This window comes from Rhinatrema bivittatum, chromosome 1, assembly GCF_901001135.1.
Source record: "Rhinatrema bivittatum chromosome 1, aRhiBiv1.1, whole genome shotgun sequence".
Taxonomy (NCBI): Eukaryota; Metazoa; Chordata; class Amphibia; order Gymnophiona; family Rhinatrematidae; genus Rhinatrema; species Rhinatrema bivittatum.
The window spans coordinates 687,070,572-687,088,391 of NC_042615.1; the positions used below are offsets into that span (position 1 = coordinate 687,070,572).

A 17,820-nucleotide genomic window follows, 5' to 3' on the forward strand; every position below is an offset into this window, starting at 1 on the left:
CTGTTTCCAATTGCGGAAGGGTTCCTTGTCCTGTCTTTATTCTTTTTATGTAACTGTGCAATCGTATCGGATATATCATGACTTGTCTGCTAAGTGGTCTCGGGACTGTGGTGAGGATATACAGGCCTGTATGCTTAAGAATTCTTATGCTGCTATTTCCTCAATAACGAATAATGTTGGACTTCGAGAGTTACAGCAACGGATTTTCCATCGTACCATATGTTCTCCTGTCCGAGCCCATCGCATGGGGTGTGCGCCATCGGCGGCATGCCTAAAATGTCCGGAGTTGTCGGCTACATTGTTCCATTGCCTGTGGAGTTGTCCTTGTATACAATCCTACTGGGATGCCATAAGAGGTTGTTTATCTTCTATTCTTCACAAGGAGGTCCACTGGGCGACCTCTTTCTGCCTTCTCTACAACGATGTGGGTGATCAAAGTTTAAATGTGGACAATATCGGCCTGATTTCTAAAGCCTGTTTGATTGCCAAAAAGTGCATTCTGCTCAAGTGGCTTGACTCGAGCCCTCCCACTCACAACATGTGGCTTTCCGCGCTGACGGAGCTTTATCAGCTGGAATATGGCTCTATGTACAGATGCTTTACAACTAAGCGGAGACAACAATTTCGGGAGCTTTGGCTTCCATTCTATCTAACTCTTTCGTCTATAGTACGGAAAGCGGCTCCATTGGTGGACTTGTGATTATGCGATGCCCTGGATTTGGATTACAGACCTGGGAGGGTCGGTTCACTGGTCTCCTTTCATGGGCTTTCTTGGGGCCTGGTGAGTGCTCTTGGCCGTCCCACTAAGACTACTATCAACCATCCTTACGCTGATGTTTGACATTTGACATTTGTTATCCTTTTAAGTTGCATTGCTCCTTATGGTTCTCTATGGGAGGGTGGGAGGGGGGTGGTATGGGTAACCTCAAAGTAAGCATTTCTCAGAAAATGAAAAAACGTATTGGGGTTGTACTTGCAAAGTGTATGGTGTACCCAACTGTGTTTGTAGTTGTATACAAGTTGCTCCAATAAAAATTGTTATTAAAAAAAAAAAAAATCTACCCCTAAATTCTTACATTATTTGTTAATGTATCCAGTAAAGCAGAGGTAATAAGTATATTAAGCTTGTATTTAGTTTATTCGTAAAAAAAATAACAGAAACAGTATAATCACTGTAAATTAATATGATTCTCCATAATGAGATGATCTGAAGCTCTGACTATAGCAATCGGTGACAATATGTATTTTTTCTCTCCAGCCTCTTCTTTGTGATATATTGGTAATACAGTGTGCACTGGAAAAAATCATGGACTAGTTTTTATTCCTTTTACTATTATTTTATTAAGAACGTTAGTTCAGTTAACATATTAAAAAAGGGTCAACAAACAAGTTACAGGTGATATTTTACATCGGAGTAGTTTTGCACAGTTGTGACTAAGGTTTGCAAATTGAGCTTCCTTTGTTAGGTCAGTCACCCATGCAGTGTTAGTTTACTAACAAGACTTCACCTGTAACTTAGCTGTTAACCTTTATTTCTGTTGTATTTGAAGAAAGCATAATGTGAATCTTGACTATTCTCCTCATAATATTATTCAGAACAGATTTGTAACTCTTTTGGCAATACCAAGATGGTAATATTTTATTTCATAAGCCTCAAGCTTACAATTTGGTTGTTGCTGCATTTCTTCAGTTAAAGGTCCTGCATTTATTTTCAGTCCAGGCAAGAAGCCTTCATTTGTAATGTGATGCTTTCCAGCAACTCAGATGGACCAGCTTCTCTAGGGTGAAAATTAGTTCAGTCTTCATGTAACACTAACTCGCTCTTTGGCTTCTTATTAGAAGAAGCAGACTGTTGCACAGAATGCAGCCCTTGACTTTTTTTATGTTAATTTCTATCCAATGTAGTCTATCAGCTGAATCCACTACATGTGTTCCTTTCAGAGCCTTGAATCTGGACTTTGAATCTGGTGCTACAAACTATATCTTTATAATAAGACAGGCACATTAAAAGGGAAGATCTTGTTATTTATTTTCTGTTTTGCATACCATAGATACTGTACATGTGCGATTAATTATCCCTTTTCCCGGTATTATAACTACTTTTTGCTGTTCATGATTTGCTTTGTTTATTTAGTCTACAAAATTAATCCTTCACCTCATTTCCATTAGATCTTCTGTATGTGTTGCGCGTCCCGGCCGCACTGGTGCCACGGAAGGCCCTACTCACCTCGGGCTCCCCTCCGCAAGGCCTGGTCTATCCTTCCTCGCAGCCGCAGCCAGCCCCCGGCGTCCGTGGCATCCCGCGGCCTATCCCGGGCCTTCGACCTCGCACTACTCCTCACGTCCAGGCTCGGCGTCCTCGCTGGCATCTGGTCCGCCCCTAGGCGCGCGTGTGCATAACACCCGACCCTTTAAGGGGTCAAGCGCAGGAAACTCCTCCGCGGCACGCAACGATGATGTCACCTGAGCCCTGTGTATAAGGCAGGGTTCAGGCTTGAGTTCCTTGCTTTGGCAATGGGTCGTCTCATTGTTGAGAAGCTAGTTGCTGTCCTGTGTTCCTGCGTTCCTTGTTCCTTGCCTGTTCCACTGTTCCTGCGTTCCTGTTCCAGTACTTGTTCCTGCGTTCCTGTGTCTTCCATGCTCCTGCGTTCCTGTGTTCCCATGGTCCTTCCTGTGCTGCAGCGCCTGTTCCTGTTCCTGTTTTGCTTCCCAGGTTGTACCTTCTCGAATTGATACTCGGTATTGACCTCAGCTTGCCTCTGACCACGTTTGGACCGCTGCCTGGAACTGACCTCTGCTTGCTACTGAGCTCGGACTGATACCTGGAACTGACGTCTGCTTGCTACTGAGCTCGGACTGATAACTGGAACTGACCTTTGCTTTGGCTGACCACCCTCGAACGGATAGCCTGGCTTTGACCCTTGCACTCCACTCGGACACTCTCTTTGCTTCTCCCATGACCACCAGGTCCGCCTGCTTTGATGCTAACCGCGGTCTTCTACAAGCTAGACCACTAGGCACTGCCTATCCTGTCTGGAGGACCTCCAGTTCCGGTTCCTTTCCAGTGGTTTCCAGTATACTCTGCTCCGGTCTAGCTCACCTATTCTCCACTAGCATCGCACCCTTGCTCGTGGTGGGCACACCTCTCCGCTACCTCTCTGGGAGACCCTCTGAGGCCCACCTATTTAAGGGTTTTTTTTTTTATATACCGAGGCACGTTTGCAAAACATCACCTAAGCAAAACATCACCTAAGCCCAGGCGGTCCGGGTACCCAAGGGCCCAACCCGTGGGAACCCCAGACTGTTATTGGTGAAGCTTCAGCTTGCCTCTGTCTCCTCGTGTGCTCTGCCTCCTGGCGGTAGGCGCCCTCTGGGACCTTCCTGAGGGCCGTACCAATCCTGCGCCAGGCCAAGGGTCCACCTCCAGCGCAACAGTATGCTTCAGTGTATTTATAGTAGTTTAATCCTTTTGATTATCCAGTAATGCTAGAAAAGGTATTATTACATGGGATAAAGAAGCAATCAGCTCTATCACTGATGGAAGTATGGATGGGATTGTTTTATCATGATATGGTACTTACCAACACTGAAGGCAACTATAGCTATCTATTTACAAGCTCTTCTTTCTCAATTATTGCACCAAGATATCCACTAGCTCTAATGTTCAGGTAATATCTTGTGGAGGTACATTAATCACACTTAACAAATATTTTTTGAATATATTTAAAATAGTTTAAATACTAAACATTTACCACGTAATACAAATTATAAGAGATTTTTAATATGATTTGTTTTTTTAACACAGATGATTAAGATGCAGAAATTGGTTAAGCACAATTCATAATTGGAGATTTAATGAAGATCATCGGTACCTTTTGTAAACCAGCAAAGAATTTATGATTGTTGTGTGAACAAGATTATTTGCGATTTAATGGTTTAAGTTTCCCCTGAAGAAGCCGGAAGGGGAAACTAGGGCCCGATTGGGATCAGTTAAAATTAAAATTACAAATAGAATTGTTGGTATCAGGTTATTTGAGCTGAGAGTGTAATTATAAGAAAAATTTACATTAATTGGTAAATTTGTACAACTGTGAAAAAACAAAAGAAGGTGTGGATAATATCATATCTATTCTACTTGAAGGGTTTAAAAGCAATTTTTGCACAGTGTGTGAGTATGTATGGAGAAGAGTGGTATGGATGAGTATGAATGAGTGTAGATTTTAATAATGTAATGATGTATTGATGTAACATGTGGATTTTATAAGAGTCTAAATTTATGCTACTTGTTGTACTTGTTGTATGCAATTTTTCACAAAGATTGAATAAAAGAGGTATTTGAAAAATAACAATAACAATAATTGTGCTTTTACTCCACTCCAAAGGGAGTGTTTTTTGTTTTATATATATATCAAATAAATATAGAAGTATATATATCAAATAAATATAGAAGTATAGAGGTATGCTCATATAATCTGACTTATATCCCATTAGATGTCAAGCGGTCCATATTCAAAAGCATTATCTGGCTAACTCTGAAGTTAAATAAATCAAACTGGACAAAGATGTCCCATCACTGCTTGTATACTATAAATATATTCTTTTTTCTTGTTCTTATGCAAACGTCTTCAATCGTTCCTATTCCTTACCGCATAATTTAATTATTTTATATCAATTTTTTTTACCTTTTTCAAAGCACCTTAATAAAAAAAATCTTTTGGAAGGGGTTTTAAATTTCATATAATTATTTGTGCCCCCCGGCACTATAGCTGTTATATATAATCATCAACCTCCAACCACCTCCCTTATATATTTTTTCTTAAAGTGCAATATCAAGTGTAATTTAAATAGAATGGCTAAAACTTTTAAAGGTATTGTTCCTTATCCCATAATCTTTCACACTGTTATAAACAGCCCCGCTTACTGTCCCATATTGTTGTTAACAGTCCCAATGTGACCACGTTTCAAACAAACCGTTCTTCCTCAGGGGATATCGAACTGTGCTGTAATCAGCGGGTCCTTTCTGAAAAAACATATTTCTTCCAAACATCTTCTCTTAATTCGCCATTTTGTTCAACGTGTATGCCATTCAAGATCAGCTGACTGCTAGAATAAGCATCCTTTATACAGCACAGATCGATATCCCCTGAGGAAGGTCAGTTTGTTTGAAACGTGGTCATGCTGAGGCTGGCTGAGGCTGGTGCATATAGTTACAGAGAAGGAAAGCAATGTGTAATAATGTATCTCCTCCCACATCCCTCTCTGTGCCTAGTTCTAACAAAGACTTTCTCATAGCAGTACAAACTAACAAGAAAAATTGCCATTTAGGAACAGCATGTAGGCAGACAGGATGAATGACATCCAGTTTTTAGGTTAAAATTGAAAGTTGAAACTTGGCATTAGAATCTGTTGGCTAAGCAGAATGAAAGGAGCATGGGAAGTCTGAAACGCATGAGAAATGCCTGAAACAGAGATAACACTGAAATGAAGGCATCAGATAGGTTTAGTATCCTGAGATGGGGAGGAGTAAAATAAGCGAATGTACAATAGTAAGTTGTTATCACTTTGTGGGTGTGCCTACTTCTTCTGTATGGACACCTGTACTTGCAAGTTCATTAAATAAAGAAATAAATTGTCTCACCAACTCTTTGTGTTCACTATATAATTTTCTGAGAAGGTGCAATACCACTTCTTACAGTATTTTTCTGGATTCCCTATAGGGAAAATTCCCATGCTTCTGGGAAGCACTAAGATGAGAGAAGCTCTTTGGCTCCACCTCACCCCAGTAGATGGGTGGGTGATTCTGTTCTAGTGATTGAGTATTTTTGTGGAAATGTTTGTCTTTTGTTTTGAGAGAAAGTTTGTGGTCAACCTTCATGCCCAAGAGTGGGGAGAAAAGAAGATTTATTTTCCCCTGCTGGCCGGACCTTTCATTCTGAAAGATCCCCAGTTACCATCTGGAGAGGAGAAGTGAGAGTAAGAGCTGTTTTCCATCTGGAGACTCCCACTAGAGACTCTGCCCCAGTGAAAGAGAGACTTGGGCGTGCAAAGAATCTGAAGTAAATTTGGAGCTCAGGTACTGTCTGGGGAGGGGATTTCACTTCATTTGGGAGACCCCTAGCCCACCTGGGAGGCTTACTATTCCATGCCTATAGAGTGAGACCATTTCAGGATCCTAATACCAAGGAACATTTTCACAGATAGGGGAGCAGTTTGAGAATAACTTTGGAACCTGTATGTAATCAAAATCAAGTGTGTATGGTGCCAGGTAATTAGCATGGAAGATTTACAGTAGCTTTTAATTTTGGAACATCCATCTAGTGTCTCCAACCTGTTTATTATGTCCACCCCTGTTTATTATGAGTACCTAGACTCATCCAACTTGAACCTACTGATAGCATCCACAGCCAGTTTGACTCCCAACACCTTGGGCCCTAGAGATGTAGCCTCCCCCCAACTCCCCATTTGGAGAATCCATGCCCCTAGGTTGCTGGACTATATAAGGACATATCCCTGGGATCTAGTGTAACTCCTGCTATCTCAGACTGTTCAGAAATTTGGCTATAGGTTTTTTTTTTTTTTTTAAGAATAGCTACAAATAAATGTATAAAAATGATGCATATAGTCTGCACTTGCTATTTCTGAGGGTAATGTTGAAAGACATTTCCACATGTAAAACTGTGCTTTATCCATGGAAATGGCTTGTTATTAAATTACCTGCCTGATGTGCAGATAAGCAAACATGCACGTGTTTACCCGGGATGCACGCACAGGCATGTACGTGTGTACTTCCTGGCTTCTTAAAATTCGTGTTGCTCACACACTGCCCACATACACAAGTTTGGGGCCGTTTTTGTATGAGAAAGACTTTTCAAATCTACCTGCAAATTGTTAAGCCAGTATAGCACCGTAGAGGTCAATATTCAGTGGGCCAGTAAATGGGAAAGTTACTCTGGTAACTTTATTCAGATATTATTAATGTTATTTATCCGATTTATGTTCAGTGGAACATAGTGAATAAGTGTTCTGGAGAATATACATGGATAAACTTACCTAGGTAACTTTAGAATAGCTGGTTAAATTTAGTCTGGTAATGCTGAATATCAGCACTCACTGGCAAAAATTTAGTTATGTCCCCAGAGTGCTTCCTTCACTGACTGTTTTATATGGCTAAAGTTTGTCAGGTAAAGAGTTACCTGGATCAAATGTAACTGGCCAGCAGTGGGAAATATTCAAATCTCGAGTTTTGTCCAGGTATTTATTTATTGAAATTACTTAGAACTCTCTCATCAAAGCAATTCACCATTCTAGGCAGGGTAAAAATGAACATGAACATTTTAAAAACAAAGCAATAATCCAGTTATACTCAAAAAGGGAGACAAAAGGGCACAAGTTGCAAGAGGGAGTGTAGGTATCTATAACATATTTTCCCAGAGTTTTTGCATTAATGTATGTATCTGGAGATTTTAATATTTTGTGCCTGTTGGAGAAGATGCTTCTGATATTTATTTTCTTACATTTGTATATTATCATTTTGTGAACTCCTTGGGGCAGGGAGGGATGAGGGAGGTAGTAGGGGTACTATATATTTTATATGCTAAGCATATGGTTTGCTGCTGTCCTCTTTTTGGACATGGCGGTCTTTGTTCATGCTTTTGTATGTCTTGTTTGATAAAAGTAATAAAAATGTTAATTATAACCCCCCCCCCCCCATTAATCCAGTTAGATAATAAATAAGAATGACACACAACCTGTTATCATTTAAAATAACAGAAAACTTATTAGCATATATAATGACACATATCCTATTGTCATAAGAACCTATAACCATTGACATGACAACAATCTATTATTGGGTAAAAGCAAATGGCATTTCAAATGTTTCCAAAATACTTTCAAATCAGAAGTAACCTGATGCTCAAAGGGAAGGTCATTCCACAAAATGGGCCCAATGATTGAAAAAGCATGTTTTGCATAAACATTAACTTTGCCTCTTTGACTGAAGGCACTGTGGTAGCTGGGAGTGGCATTAGCCTGGGAAACAGTCAGTGGAATGGAAGCAGGCAGATGCTGGCTGTTTCACATATACAAAGGTTTATTTACAGAACAAAAAAAAAAAACCACAGGCTGCTTACGTCAGCAGTCCTTAAATGCAGCTTGAAAAGTTGTCCATCTGTATGCCAGCTTCCTGTCTGTTCCATGGAGTCCCTCTAACCCTTCTGGGCCCTGACTCCTTATACTATGGTAAGGGGAGCCTTCCATCACCCAGAATCCCTTGTGGGGCTGGTTCTTAAGGAAGACTGGGCCAGATAGCTGTGGTAGGTCCCTTAAGGAATTCTGAGGGAGTTTTCTATACACTCTCTCACAGGCACCAGAAGTAGTTCCTGACTTTGGTATTGTAAAGACCATGTGGGAATACAGGGGTGTATAACTTATTTCAAATAGTGTGGCTTATCATACCATAATCACCTTGAACACTAAAACTAAAACCTTAAAAGTGACCCTAAACTAAATTGGCAACCAATAAAGATTCTTCAACATAGGTATAACATATTCAAAGTGGGGAGCTGCTGCATTTTGGATTAACTGTAACACTTGTAATTGCGCCATAGGCAAATAATTACAGTAATCTAAAGTAGTAATAATTGCTTGAATAAGGGTTTAGAAATCGAAAATTGGTAACACATTTTAACTGCCTAACCAATCTTAGCTTGTTGAAGGTAGATTTAAACACCAAATGAATCTGAGGCTTCAAAGAAAAGTGTGACTCAAAAAAACACCCCTAAATTCCAAACACAATGAGAATACTTGTCACAATTTTGCCTCTACGCAGCCCCCTCCCCAGGAGAGGTCATCAGTGAGCCTTCTTCACAGCTGCTTTAGTTGCCCTCTTGCTGATCCCATGAGGTGGTGTCTCCAGCCCTACTTTACCTAGCTTGTCCATTCTCTCCTTGGTTTTCATCGAGTCACCTCAGCTAATTGATCTGGTAATCCTTGTTGTTCTTTCTTGCCTTGTGGTCTAGCTTGCCCTCCTGCCTTGCCTTGTTGTCTTACTGGCTTTTTTGCCTAACTCTGTAGCCTTCCAGGCCTCCCTGCCATGCTCTGCAGCCTTTCATGCCTTCCTGTCTTGTTCAGGGGCTTCTTGGGCCTCCCTGTGGCCTGTTTGGGTCTTCTTGTTGATTGTTCTTGGCCTGTCCTTGTCTAGTCTTCTTTTGTCTTGTCAGGTCCTGTCCTGCCCAGGCTAGTCCTTGTCCTTTCCTTTCCCTGTTTCCAGTCCAGGCCTTGCTCTCACTTCAAGCCCTTGTTTACCTGTCTTCAGTCCCAGCATTGTCTTCTGTTCCAGGCCTTGTCTCCAGCCCCAGCCTTGCCCTTGGTTCCAGTCCATGTCTTCAGCCCTGCCTGCACTCAGCTTCTGCCTGCCCTCAGTACCAGCCTTGCCTGTATCCAGCTCCTTTCTACCCACAGTACCAGCTGTGATCCAGTTCCCAGCCTGTTCCAGTTCCCAGCCTGTGCCATGTTCCAGCTAAGACCTGCCAGCCACCAGAGCCCAAGGGCTCAGCCTTTGGAGGAGATGGCTGTTATAGGCAGAAGATCCAGTCCGGCCATACCGCAAAGTTGGCCCTATTCTTTATGGGAGAAATCCCAGCCCAGCCTGCCTGGCCTGTGGCAATATTGAATAGGTGTCCCATTAATAAGTAGCGGTGATACCACAATTTCCAGGACAATGGCATACCAATAGGGCTTTTGACATGTTAATATTCAAGGACTGGCAGTTTTGTCCCAGCCAATGATATATATATATATATATATACATATATATATCATTGAAACAATTTGACAATCGATCTAAAGAATCTTTATTACCTTTTTCCACTGGGCAGATGATCTTAATGTCATCTACAAAATTTTAAATTCCAGTCTCCATTTCGATATAACATGGCATAGAGGCTGCATGTAAATATTAAACAATAATAATGAAATCATGGAGCCCTGAGGGACTCCACCAGTGATTATTTCTCCACGTTGATACATGATCCCTAGTTGAGACTTGTGCCAGGTTCATTTGGACAGAAAGTCACCAAACTAATCTAATTCTAGCCTATCAATTCCTATGGCAGCAAGTTGATCAAACAGTAAAACATGACTAACCATGTCCAAGGTGGCAGATTGATCTCAAAAGACAGAAACTTCCTTTATCAATATGATGTAACAAAAAAAATCATACACTGAAACTAACAAGGTTTCTTTACTATGGTCTTTACAAAAACCCACTTGATGAACATCCAGAATGTCATGTTCTTCCAAATATTCAAAAAGCTGGATTAATACAGCCTTCTCAATAAATCTGGAAGATTAGAAATAGGTTGATAAGAATCTGACATGCTAGGATTAAGATTGCAACACTTAAGGACAGGGCGAGCAACATGTTTCAGTTGTGCCAGAATTTTAACCTCCCCCTAAAGAAAGATTTACAAAATTGGTAAGGATCTCAAAAAAATCAGACTTAAACTGATAAAAGATCCAGGCAGGATAGGAATTTAGAGAACAATGTGAAGACTTAAGTTTAGCAAGAATCCATTCAACTTTAGTAGAGGCCACATAGGCAAAAGTGACCCCTTAATTGGTGTCCTCCCAGCCTCTGACCCCATAGTCATTAACTATTAAAAAAAAAAAAAAAAGAAGACCCTAAACCTGCCTTAATTTTGTTCTCACAAAAATCAACTTGTTACTAATAACACAGACAAATCATTAACTCCTCCAGCTGAATGAATGAATTATGTGGACAAACCATTTGAATTTTGATCTCTCAGGATCCATCTACCCACAAGTTGCCCAGCTTTTTTGAGTTTCCTGTGTAAGATAGTGCAAAGGTCTTTCTGAATGTTACTGAAAAATATTATTGAGATCATAGTAAAAAGATTATTGTATAGAGAGATGCAGGACAAAGATATTAGGTGAGTCAACAGGAATCATTATCAATTCAAGTTATGGGTGAGAACGATGCAACCAAAGTGTTAACAGGATGTAAGAGTTTTATCAAGGATGGTGTGAATGATAAATCATAACGCAAGTACTCGGGATCAGTCGTTCAGGCACGCCCATCAACATTTCACATCATTTCCAAAACAAATTGAACACAACAACAAATTGGAATAAATAATGGCCGCAGTTTATTAACCTAACCCGAGCCAAACTTAACATTGATCAAAATTAAACTCCCCCTCCTCCACCTCCTGTGCCGCATGCCGTTCTTCGCCTACCATCGCGGCCCAATGGTAAGCATCTTGGGACCCACCCCCCCCTTTGACCTACCCCGCCTCATCCTCGGCGAGGGTAAGTTTGCGGCCTGAGCATCAGCCCCCTCTTGCTCTTTAGGCCTTCTCGTGCAGCAGCCCCAAACTGCACGAGCATTACCACTCCCTCCAACGTGCCCTTCCCCACATACAAATAATACATAATCCCATAGGGCTCGGGTTTACTGCCACTAACAAGGCAATTAATTGCCGCCACCAACACGGCAATTAACTGCCCTTGTTCCCCACTGCGGCCAAGATTGCAACTGCAAATGTATGGCTTCTTCCAAGGCATTATTAAAGAGGTCCAGGCCAATATCAGAAAGATGAACCCCGTCGCTCAAGAAATACCCCTCCAGAACCTCCCAAGACCAGTCATGTCTGATCCAAAACCCTCCTTCCCGCACCAACCATTTGCCAATTTGGCGATTCAATTTTTTGACACCGTGGCGCCACATAGGCTCCTCCCGGTTGCGCAGGCGAATGATAATGTCCGACCATCCCAGTTTAGTACCAGGTAACCGATTCAGGAGAAACGCAAGGTCCTTGCGGATAATTTTAATAAACTCACGGCATGTGAGTCGCCCAATGTCATTCCCACCCAAATGAATAACCAATTAGCGCGGGAGGCCAAATAATTCTACCTCGCCTTGCAAGAAGTCACAGAGTGCATCCCATTTCAAACCCCCTTTTCCCAGCCATCGCACCACGCCATCCTCTCATGCAGCCACGCGCAGGTTCTCCCCATAAGGGCGCCACCGAGCGCGGCGCTGAGCCCGATGTACAAAAGAGTGGCCCACGATCCAAGCACAATCCTGGGGCAACGCAGCAGCCATGAAACCGGTCGGGTCTGAAAGAGAAAAAACATCTATTACCACCCCAGGCCGCCAACGGCTGTCCCCCACCCCCGGCCCCTCCGGACGTATCTGCGGAACACCGGCGACTTCCACCTGCCCAAGGCTTGAATGCGGGCCGGCGCCCACCCCAACTCAGCCGCCACCGTTGCAGCACCGATGCGAAAGGAATGCGAGGTATAGCGACCCGCGTCCCACCCTAGGAAAGTCACGACCTGCCGCAGGACTGCCATGAACTGGTATCGCGTGAGCGGAGTCCCGTCCGCATGCACTAAAAAATGCCCCTCGGTAGGAGGCCGCCACACCACATACCGCAGGGCCGCGCCGACCGGACAGACCAGGGCGTGGGAGGCGCGTGGTAAGGAAACCCACGCTCCGAAACCCGCTTGATCCGTTTTGGAGCGCCGAAGGCAGAGCGTAACACAATGCTCGTACAAACGGACGTCCTGAACTAACAGGCCCGCCTCTCCCCTATCTCCTTTGGACCGCGCCACGAGCTCCCCAATCCAAAAAGCTCCAAAGAAAGCCCACGCGAAAGCTAGCCGGAACAATGCTAGCTCGCATCCCGAACTGCAGATCCTGGGCAATGCCACAGCAATTTGTAGCAGGTCAGGGAGGCGAATGGGCCAGCGCCGATCCCGCTGGCGGCCCGCCCCCTTACCCCACCCGGCCAGGAGCTTGCGCACCAAAAAACTACGCAATGGGCTATCGAACCCCGCCAGCTTGCGGAAGAAGGCAAAGCCTGCCAACTGTCGCCGCACCGAAGCGACCGAGAATCCCGCCCGCTTAGCCCAGAGGATAAAGCGGACGACATCGCCTTCCCGCACCGCACCCCCTTGCCACCCGGAAGAAAACAGAAAACTGGTCACATATCGGTTGCCGGAGAGATACGCCTTCCACGTAGCAGGAGCCACAGAGCGCTGTAGGAGGTCCGACGTCACGACGTGCCAAGCTTCCAAAGGGATGGCGGAACCTGATCCCCAATAGGTCGGGCGTGAGGAGCCGCCGCTCGAAAGACATCCCACTTAAAATGAGATAAAGCATCAGCAATGGTGTTTAGCGTGCCAGGCACATGTCGCGCTTTAACAGTAACATTCCAGCGGAGGCATAGCATGACTAATTCCCGCACTAAGGCCGACACTTTCGGACACCTCGCCGACAACTTATTGACCACCTGCAGTACTCCCAAATTGTCACACCACCACACCACGCGTTTGTTAGCCAAGTCTGCGCCCCACAGTGTCAACGCCACGAGGATGGGGAAGAGTTCCAGAAAGGTAATATTTTTGACCGTGCCGTCCCCCACCCAACTCGCCGGCCACCGTTCAGCGCACCATTTACCCCGGAAATAGAGACCAAGACCCGACGCGCCCGCAGCATCCGAATAGAGGGACAGTTCCGCATTGGAGACCTCCGGAGCTTGCATAATGCACACCCCATTAAAGGAAGCAAGGAATTCATCCCAAATAGTCAACTCGTCGCGTACCGCCTTGGTAACACGGATAAAATGATGACCAGCCCGAACCCCAGCCGTCCGCGCAGAAAGGCGGCGAATAAACGCACGGCCGATAGGTATGACCCGGCAGGCAAAATTGAGAGAGCCGATTAAGGCTTGTAGCTGGGTTAACGTGACTTTCGCCGACCCCTTAACGGTAGAAACCAAACCCTGCAGCTGCACCAGCTTTTCAACCGACAATCGGCAAGCCATGGCCACTGAATCCAACTCTATACCCAAAAAGGTCAGGCGGGTGACCGGACCTTCCGTTTTGTCATGTGCAATAGGGACGCCCAAGCGCTCTGCAGTATGAAGGAAACCGTTCAGTTGACGCTGACAGGCATCATCGTTCCCCGGGCCGACGAAAAGAAAATCATCTAAATAATGAACGGAAGCCGTGCAAGCGTTGTGCGTGTTCGTAGCCCAATGGACGAACGTACTGAAGGTTTCAAAAAATGCACAGGATACCGCACAGCCCATGGGCAGGCACCGATCCACAAAGTAGTGACTGTCAAAGTAAAAGCCGAGAAGCGGAAAACTAAGTGGATGAATGGGGAGCAAGCGAAAGGCTGACTCGATGTCAGCCTTTGCAAGAAGAGCCCCAGGACCCGCAGCGCGAACCAATGCGACCGCATCGTCAAAGGAGGCATACGTAACGGCACAGGCTTGCGAAGGGATAAAGTCGTTTACGGACGAACCGTCCGGGGCCGACAGGTTAAGAATGAGCCGGAATTTGCCCGGCGCCTTCTTGGGTATAACCGCCAAGGGCGACAGATGCATGACCTCGAAAGGCTGGCTGGAAAAGGGGCCAGCTATACGGCCCAACGCAAGTTCGTCCGCCAGCTTGTCCCTAACCACCGAAGCCAACCGAGATGCCGAACGTGAATTCCTCGCCCGCCCCCCATAACCTGGACCCACATACGGGATACGAAAACCATAACGAAAACCGTCAGAAAGAAGCCGAGCCGCCCGACGATTCGGGTAAAGTTGTAATGATGCAAGCACCGCTCCCAAGATGATCGGAGAATCGGCTTTGCTGAAGATGGACCGATCATTTGGCGCCTTTACCGGCCCCAGCGCTTTGCCCCTGGGTGCATCGCAGAGCGGAATGAGCCCCGCCACACGTGGTGCACGCATGCCGGAATTTGCAGTTGGGAAAGAGACACGTGAGCTTATTGAACCACCAACATATGTCGGCTCCCCCTCCCGAACTTTTAATCCCAGGGTCAGTTGATTTTTTGCCGGGGCCGGTCCGAAAGGACTGCGCCGCCGCGACAACCGGGGAATCCTGATGCACCGGAGCACCCGCCCCCCCCCCCCCCACCCTCAGGCCACTCCGGTTGGACTGCACGCCTTTGTTAGTCATTTGCGTGAGCCATAAGTGGATGTCCTGGGACCCCCAGGACATGAACCGGTTACCCGCCATTTTGTCACGGAACTTCTCGTCGTAATTGAGCCAAGCCCAACCATCGTAGTCCTTGAAGGCGCCGAGGATACTATCAGCATAAGATAGTAAGGAGCCGTACTGGGAAGCATCAAAATGACTAACCACGCTGGCTAGCCGAAGGAAACCGCGTACCCAGTTAACAATATTTTTGGCAATCCTAGGCCCAGTAACTCGCTGCCTGGTCCGTTTCTTGGCTTTCTTGGAGCCTTTCTTCCCCCCCCTACGACCCTCCAACAACTTGAAAATGTTCACAAATTTCCGTTTTCGGATGCGTTTGACCAGCCGCCTGGGCACCTCTTCCCATAATTCGGTTAAGGATGCCAAAGCTGGGTGGAACAACATCGCATTTCGGACCCTCGTCCACAGCTAACCTCGGGCGCGTCGAGCGGTCACTAGAGCTAGAGGCCGATGAGGAGGAAGGGGAAAGAGAGGTGGGACGGGACCTCTTACTCCGGACACGGACCCCGGAAACCCTAGGGGGGGTAAGGGCCTTACCTGCAGCCACCTCGTCCTGGGCACCAGCACCGGTCCAAACGCCGGGGTTCACTCCTGACACACCTGCCGATGGACCTCCACGAAGAACGCTGCCGTCGGGGTGCAGGAGAGCTGCAACCGGCTCATGGTCCCGCCAGGCCTCTCGGCGGGACGGACCTGGGCGTTCGTCCTCCATGTGGACCGCAGCCCCAGTGGCCCCCGCATGACAACCGTCCCGTCTCCGACTAACTCTTTGGGAACCGGGTCCGTCAACATCTTCGCAGGGAGGAAACAGAAGGCCACCCGAGGGTGGGGGGGCAGGTCCAGCGTGCCACGTCCCGAAACCCTGGTTATCCCGTTGGGGAGGCTCAGTGACAGGGACGAAGCCATATCCAGCCCTGGCCATCCGCTCTAGAAAGGCGGATACCGCAGCAGCCTCATGCTCGCTGGCAAATGCCGCAGGAAGCAAGGAGGCACCTGAGGCCTCGGACGCCCCAGGAGGCAGGGGGGCGCTGATGGCCGGAAACCCGGCCAGGAGCAGGGGGGTACTGGGGACTGTAAGCGCGTCAGGTGGCAGGGGGGCACGTGCAGCGGCCCGAGGAGGGGGTAGGCCGGGGAGGGGCGGTATCAAGTCGGCCGTGTGGTCACGGGAGCGCCAGGATCGCGGCCCTGCACGCACCATGCTGCCTCTGCGCCTGCTGCCCGGCACGGCAGTGTTAGGCGCCCGGTGGCGCCACGTGGACCCACGGGGGGGGGGTAGTAGGGGGTCGAGCGCGGGATGCAGAACCGCGAGCAGCTCCGCGACCGCGCGCGCACGGGGGCGCCGGTGGCCGGTGAGAGCGCGTATCGAGAGGGTGGAGCGGACCACGTGAGACCCGCGGGCCGGCAGGAACGGCCGGAGCAGAAGTCGCACGCAGGAGTGGGAAGGCAGCGCAGCCGGCAACCGGACTGGACAGAGCACCTTGCTCCCGGTCCAGAAAAGAAAAAGTTAGTGCGTTCGCGACCGGTCCGGGGGGGGGGGGGGGGGCGGCGGGACGCAGGAAGGAGGGCTGGGGCAAGGCCCGGCTTCCGCCTCCGGCCCGCTCTCACCCGAGTCGGAGAGATACGGGAGGAGCGAGGCAATAGGGGGCCCCGGGAGTGAGGGGGAGGTCGAGGTACCCTGAGATACAGCAGTACTCACGCGGATGGGGCTGGAGATAGCAGTTGCAGCCGCGACTCGAGCCGATCGGGACCTCGCAGGCGGGTGTGCCTGCGATCCCGTCGGCAGCCTGCTCGCCGCCCTGGACTTCGCGCGCCGCATGATGCGAGGAGCCAAGCCACAAAACAGCTATGGGACCTCCGGGCCTACTGAGTATTCGGACAGCAAACAAAGGGGAAGCAAAATCGCCTCCGCTTTCTTCGCTGCCGAATGCCTCACTAACTGCCCTCAACTAGCCCTGCGCCTTGCCCTACTTCCCCCGTCCAATGGCAGCACAGCTTTTCAAAAAGCCTGCTGCCATTGGCCCCCTATCCTCCGCTCTCCTAATCGCCCCCCCCCCCCACCCCTTCCCTTCTGTCTGCCTATTCCTCCCACCCGATCCCGCTTTATTCTCGGCGACCCGCGGGACAAGCCCGGGTCGCCTCCTTTTACAAAAGCAATATATTTTTTTAAGGTCATTTGCAGACTCTAGCTTGTTTAGATTTACATGTGTAGCATATGGTTTAAAATGAATCAAAAGTTTTTGGTTTTTTTAAAGTGTTGCATGGTAGCTTTAAGGAAATAAACTTTTATTTCATTATTTTTAATTTATCTCAGGATTTTTCACCCTTTGGAGTTAGATTGCGTTCCTACTCATATTCCTCACCCAAGCCTTTTTCAGGCAAATCTCGCATCTTTCGTGACAACACGGCTTCCGACTCAAGTGAAGGTGAGCATTGCTTTAGTTACATCTTATTCTGACTGAAATTGCCAAAGGGGTAACAACATAGAGTTTGATTTTAAAAAGGGTTTGCCTGGGAAATGTTGAGTTTCTTGGATAAACCCCGAGTTTTACATTTTCCACCCCTCTCAGCAGGAAAACTTTTGCTGGGGAAGTTATTACCCGACTAAAATTGAGCAAGATAAAGAAGCAGGTTTGGGGGGGGGGGGGGGGTGCATTTTGGCAGTAATGCCAAAAGTTATCTGGCTGGAAGACTGCTCACCAGTGCCAAATTTATTACAGATTCATTCAGTGGCTGTGGTAAGACACATATCGTCTGCTCTGAAACAGTCTCTCAACA

The 17,820-nt window shown here is 46.9% G+C and overlaps 1 protein-coding gene across 6 annotated transcripts in view; it reads left to right on the forward strand.

The window, feature by feature from the left end:
• Positions 1-17,820, forward strand: part of ARHGEF28 (Rho guanine nucleotide exchange factor 28) — a 585,749-nt gene that overhangs the window by 411,922 nt on the left and 156,007 nt on the right. For all 6 annotated transcript variants that reach the window (XM_029574889.1, XM_029574896.1, XM_029574905.1 and 3 more), the window contains one exon: positions 17,357-17,468. In XM_029574889.1, coding sequence (XP_029430749.1) covers positions 17,357-17,468 — 112 coding nt within the window. The remainder of the gene's footprint in view (positions 1-17,356; positions 17,469-17,820) is intronic.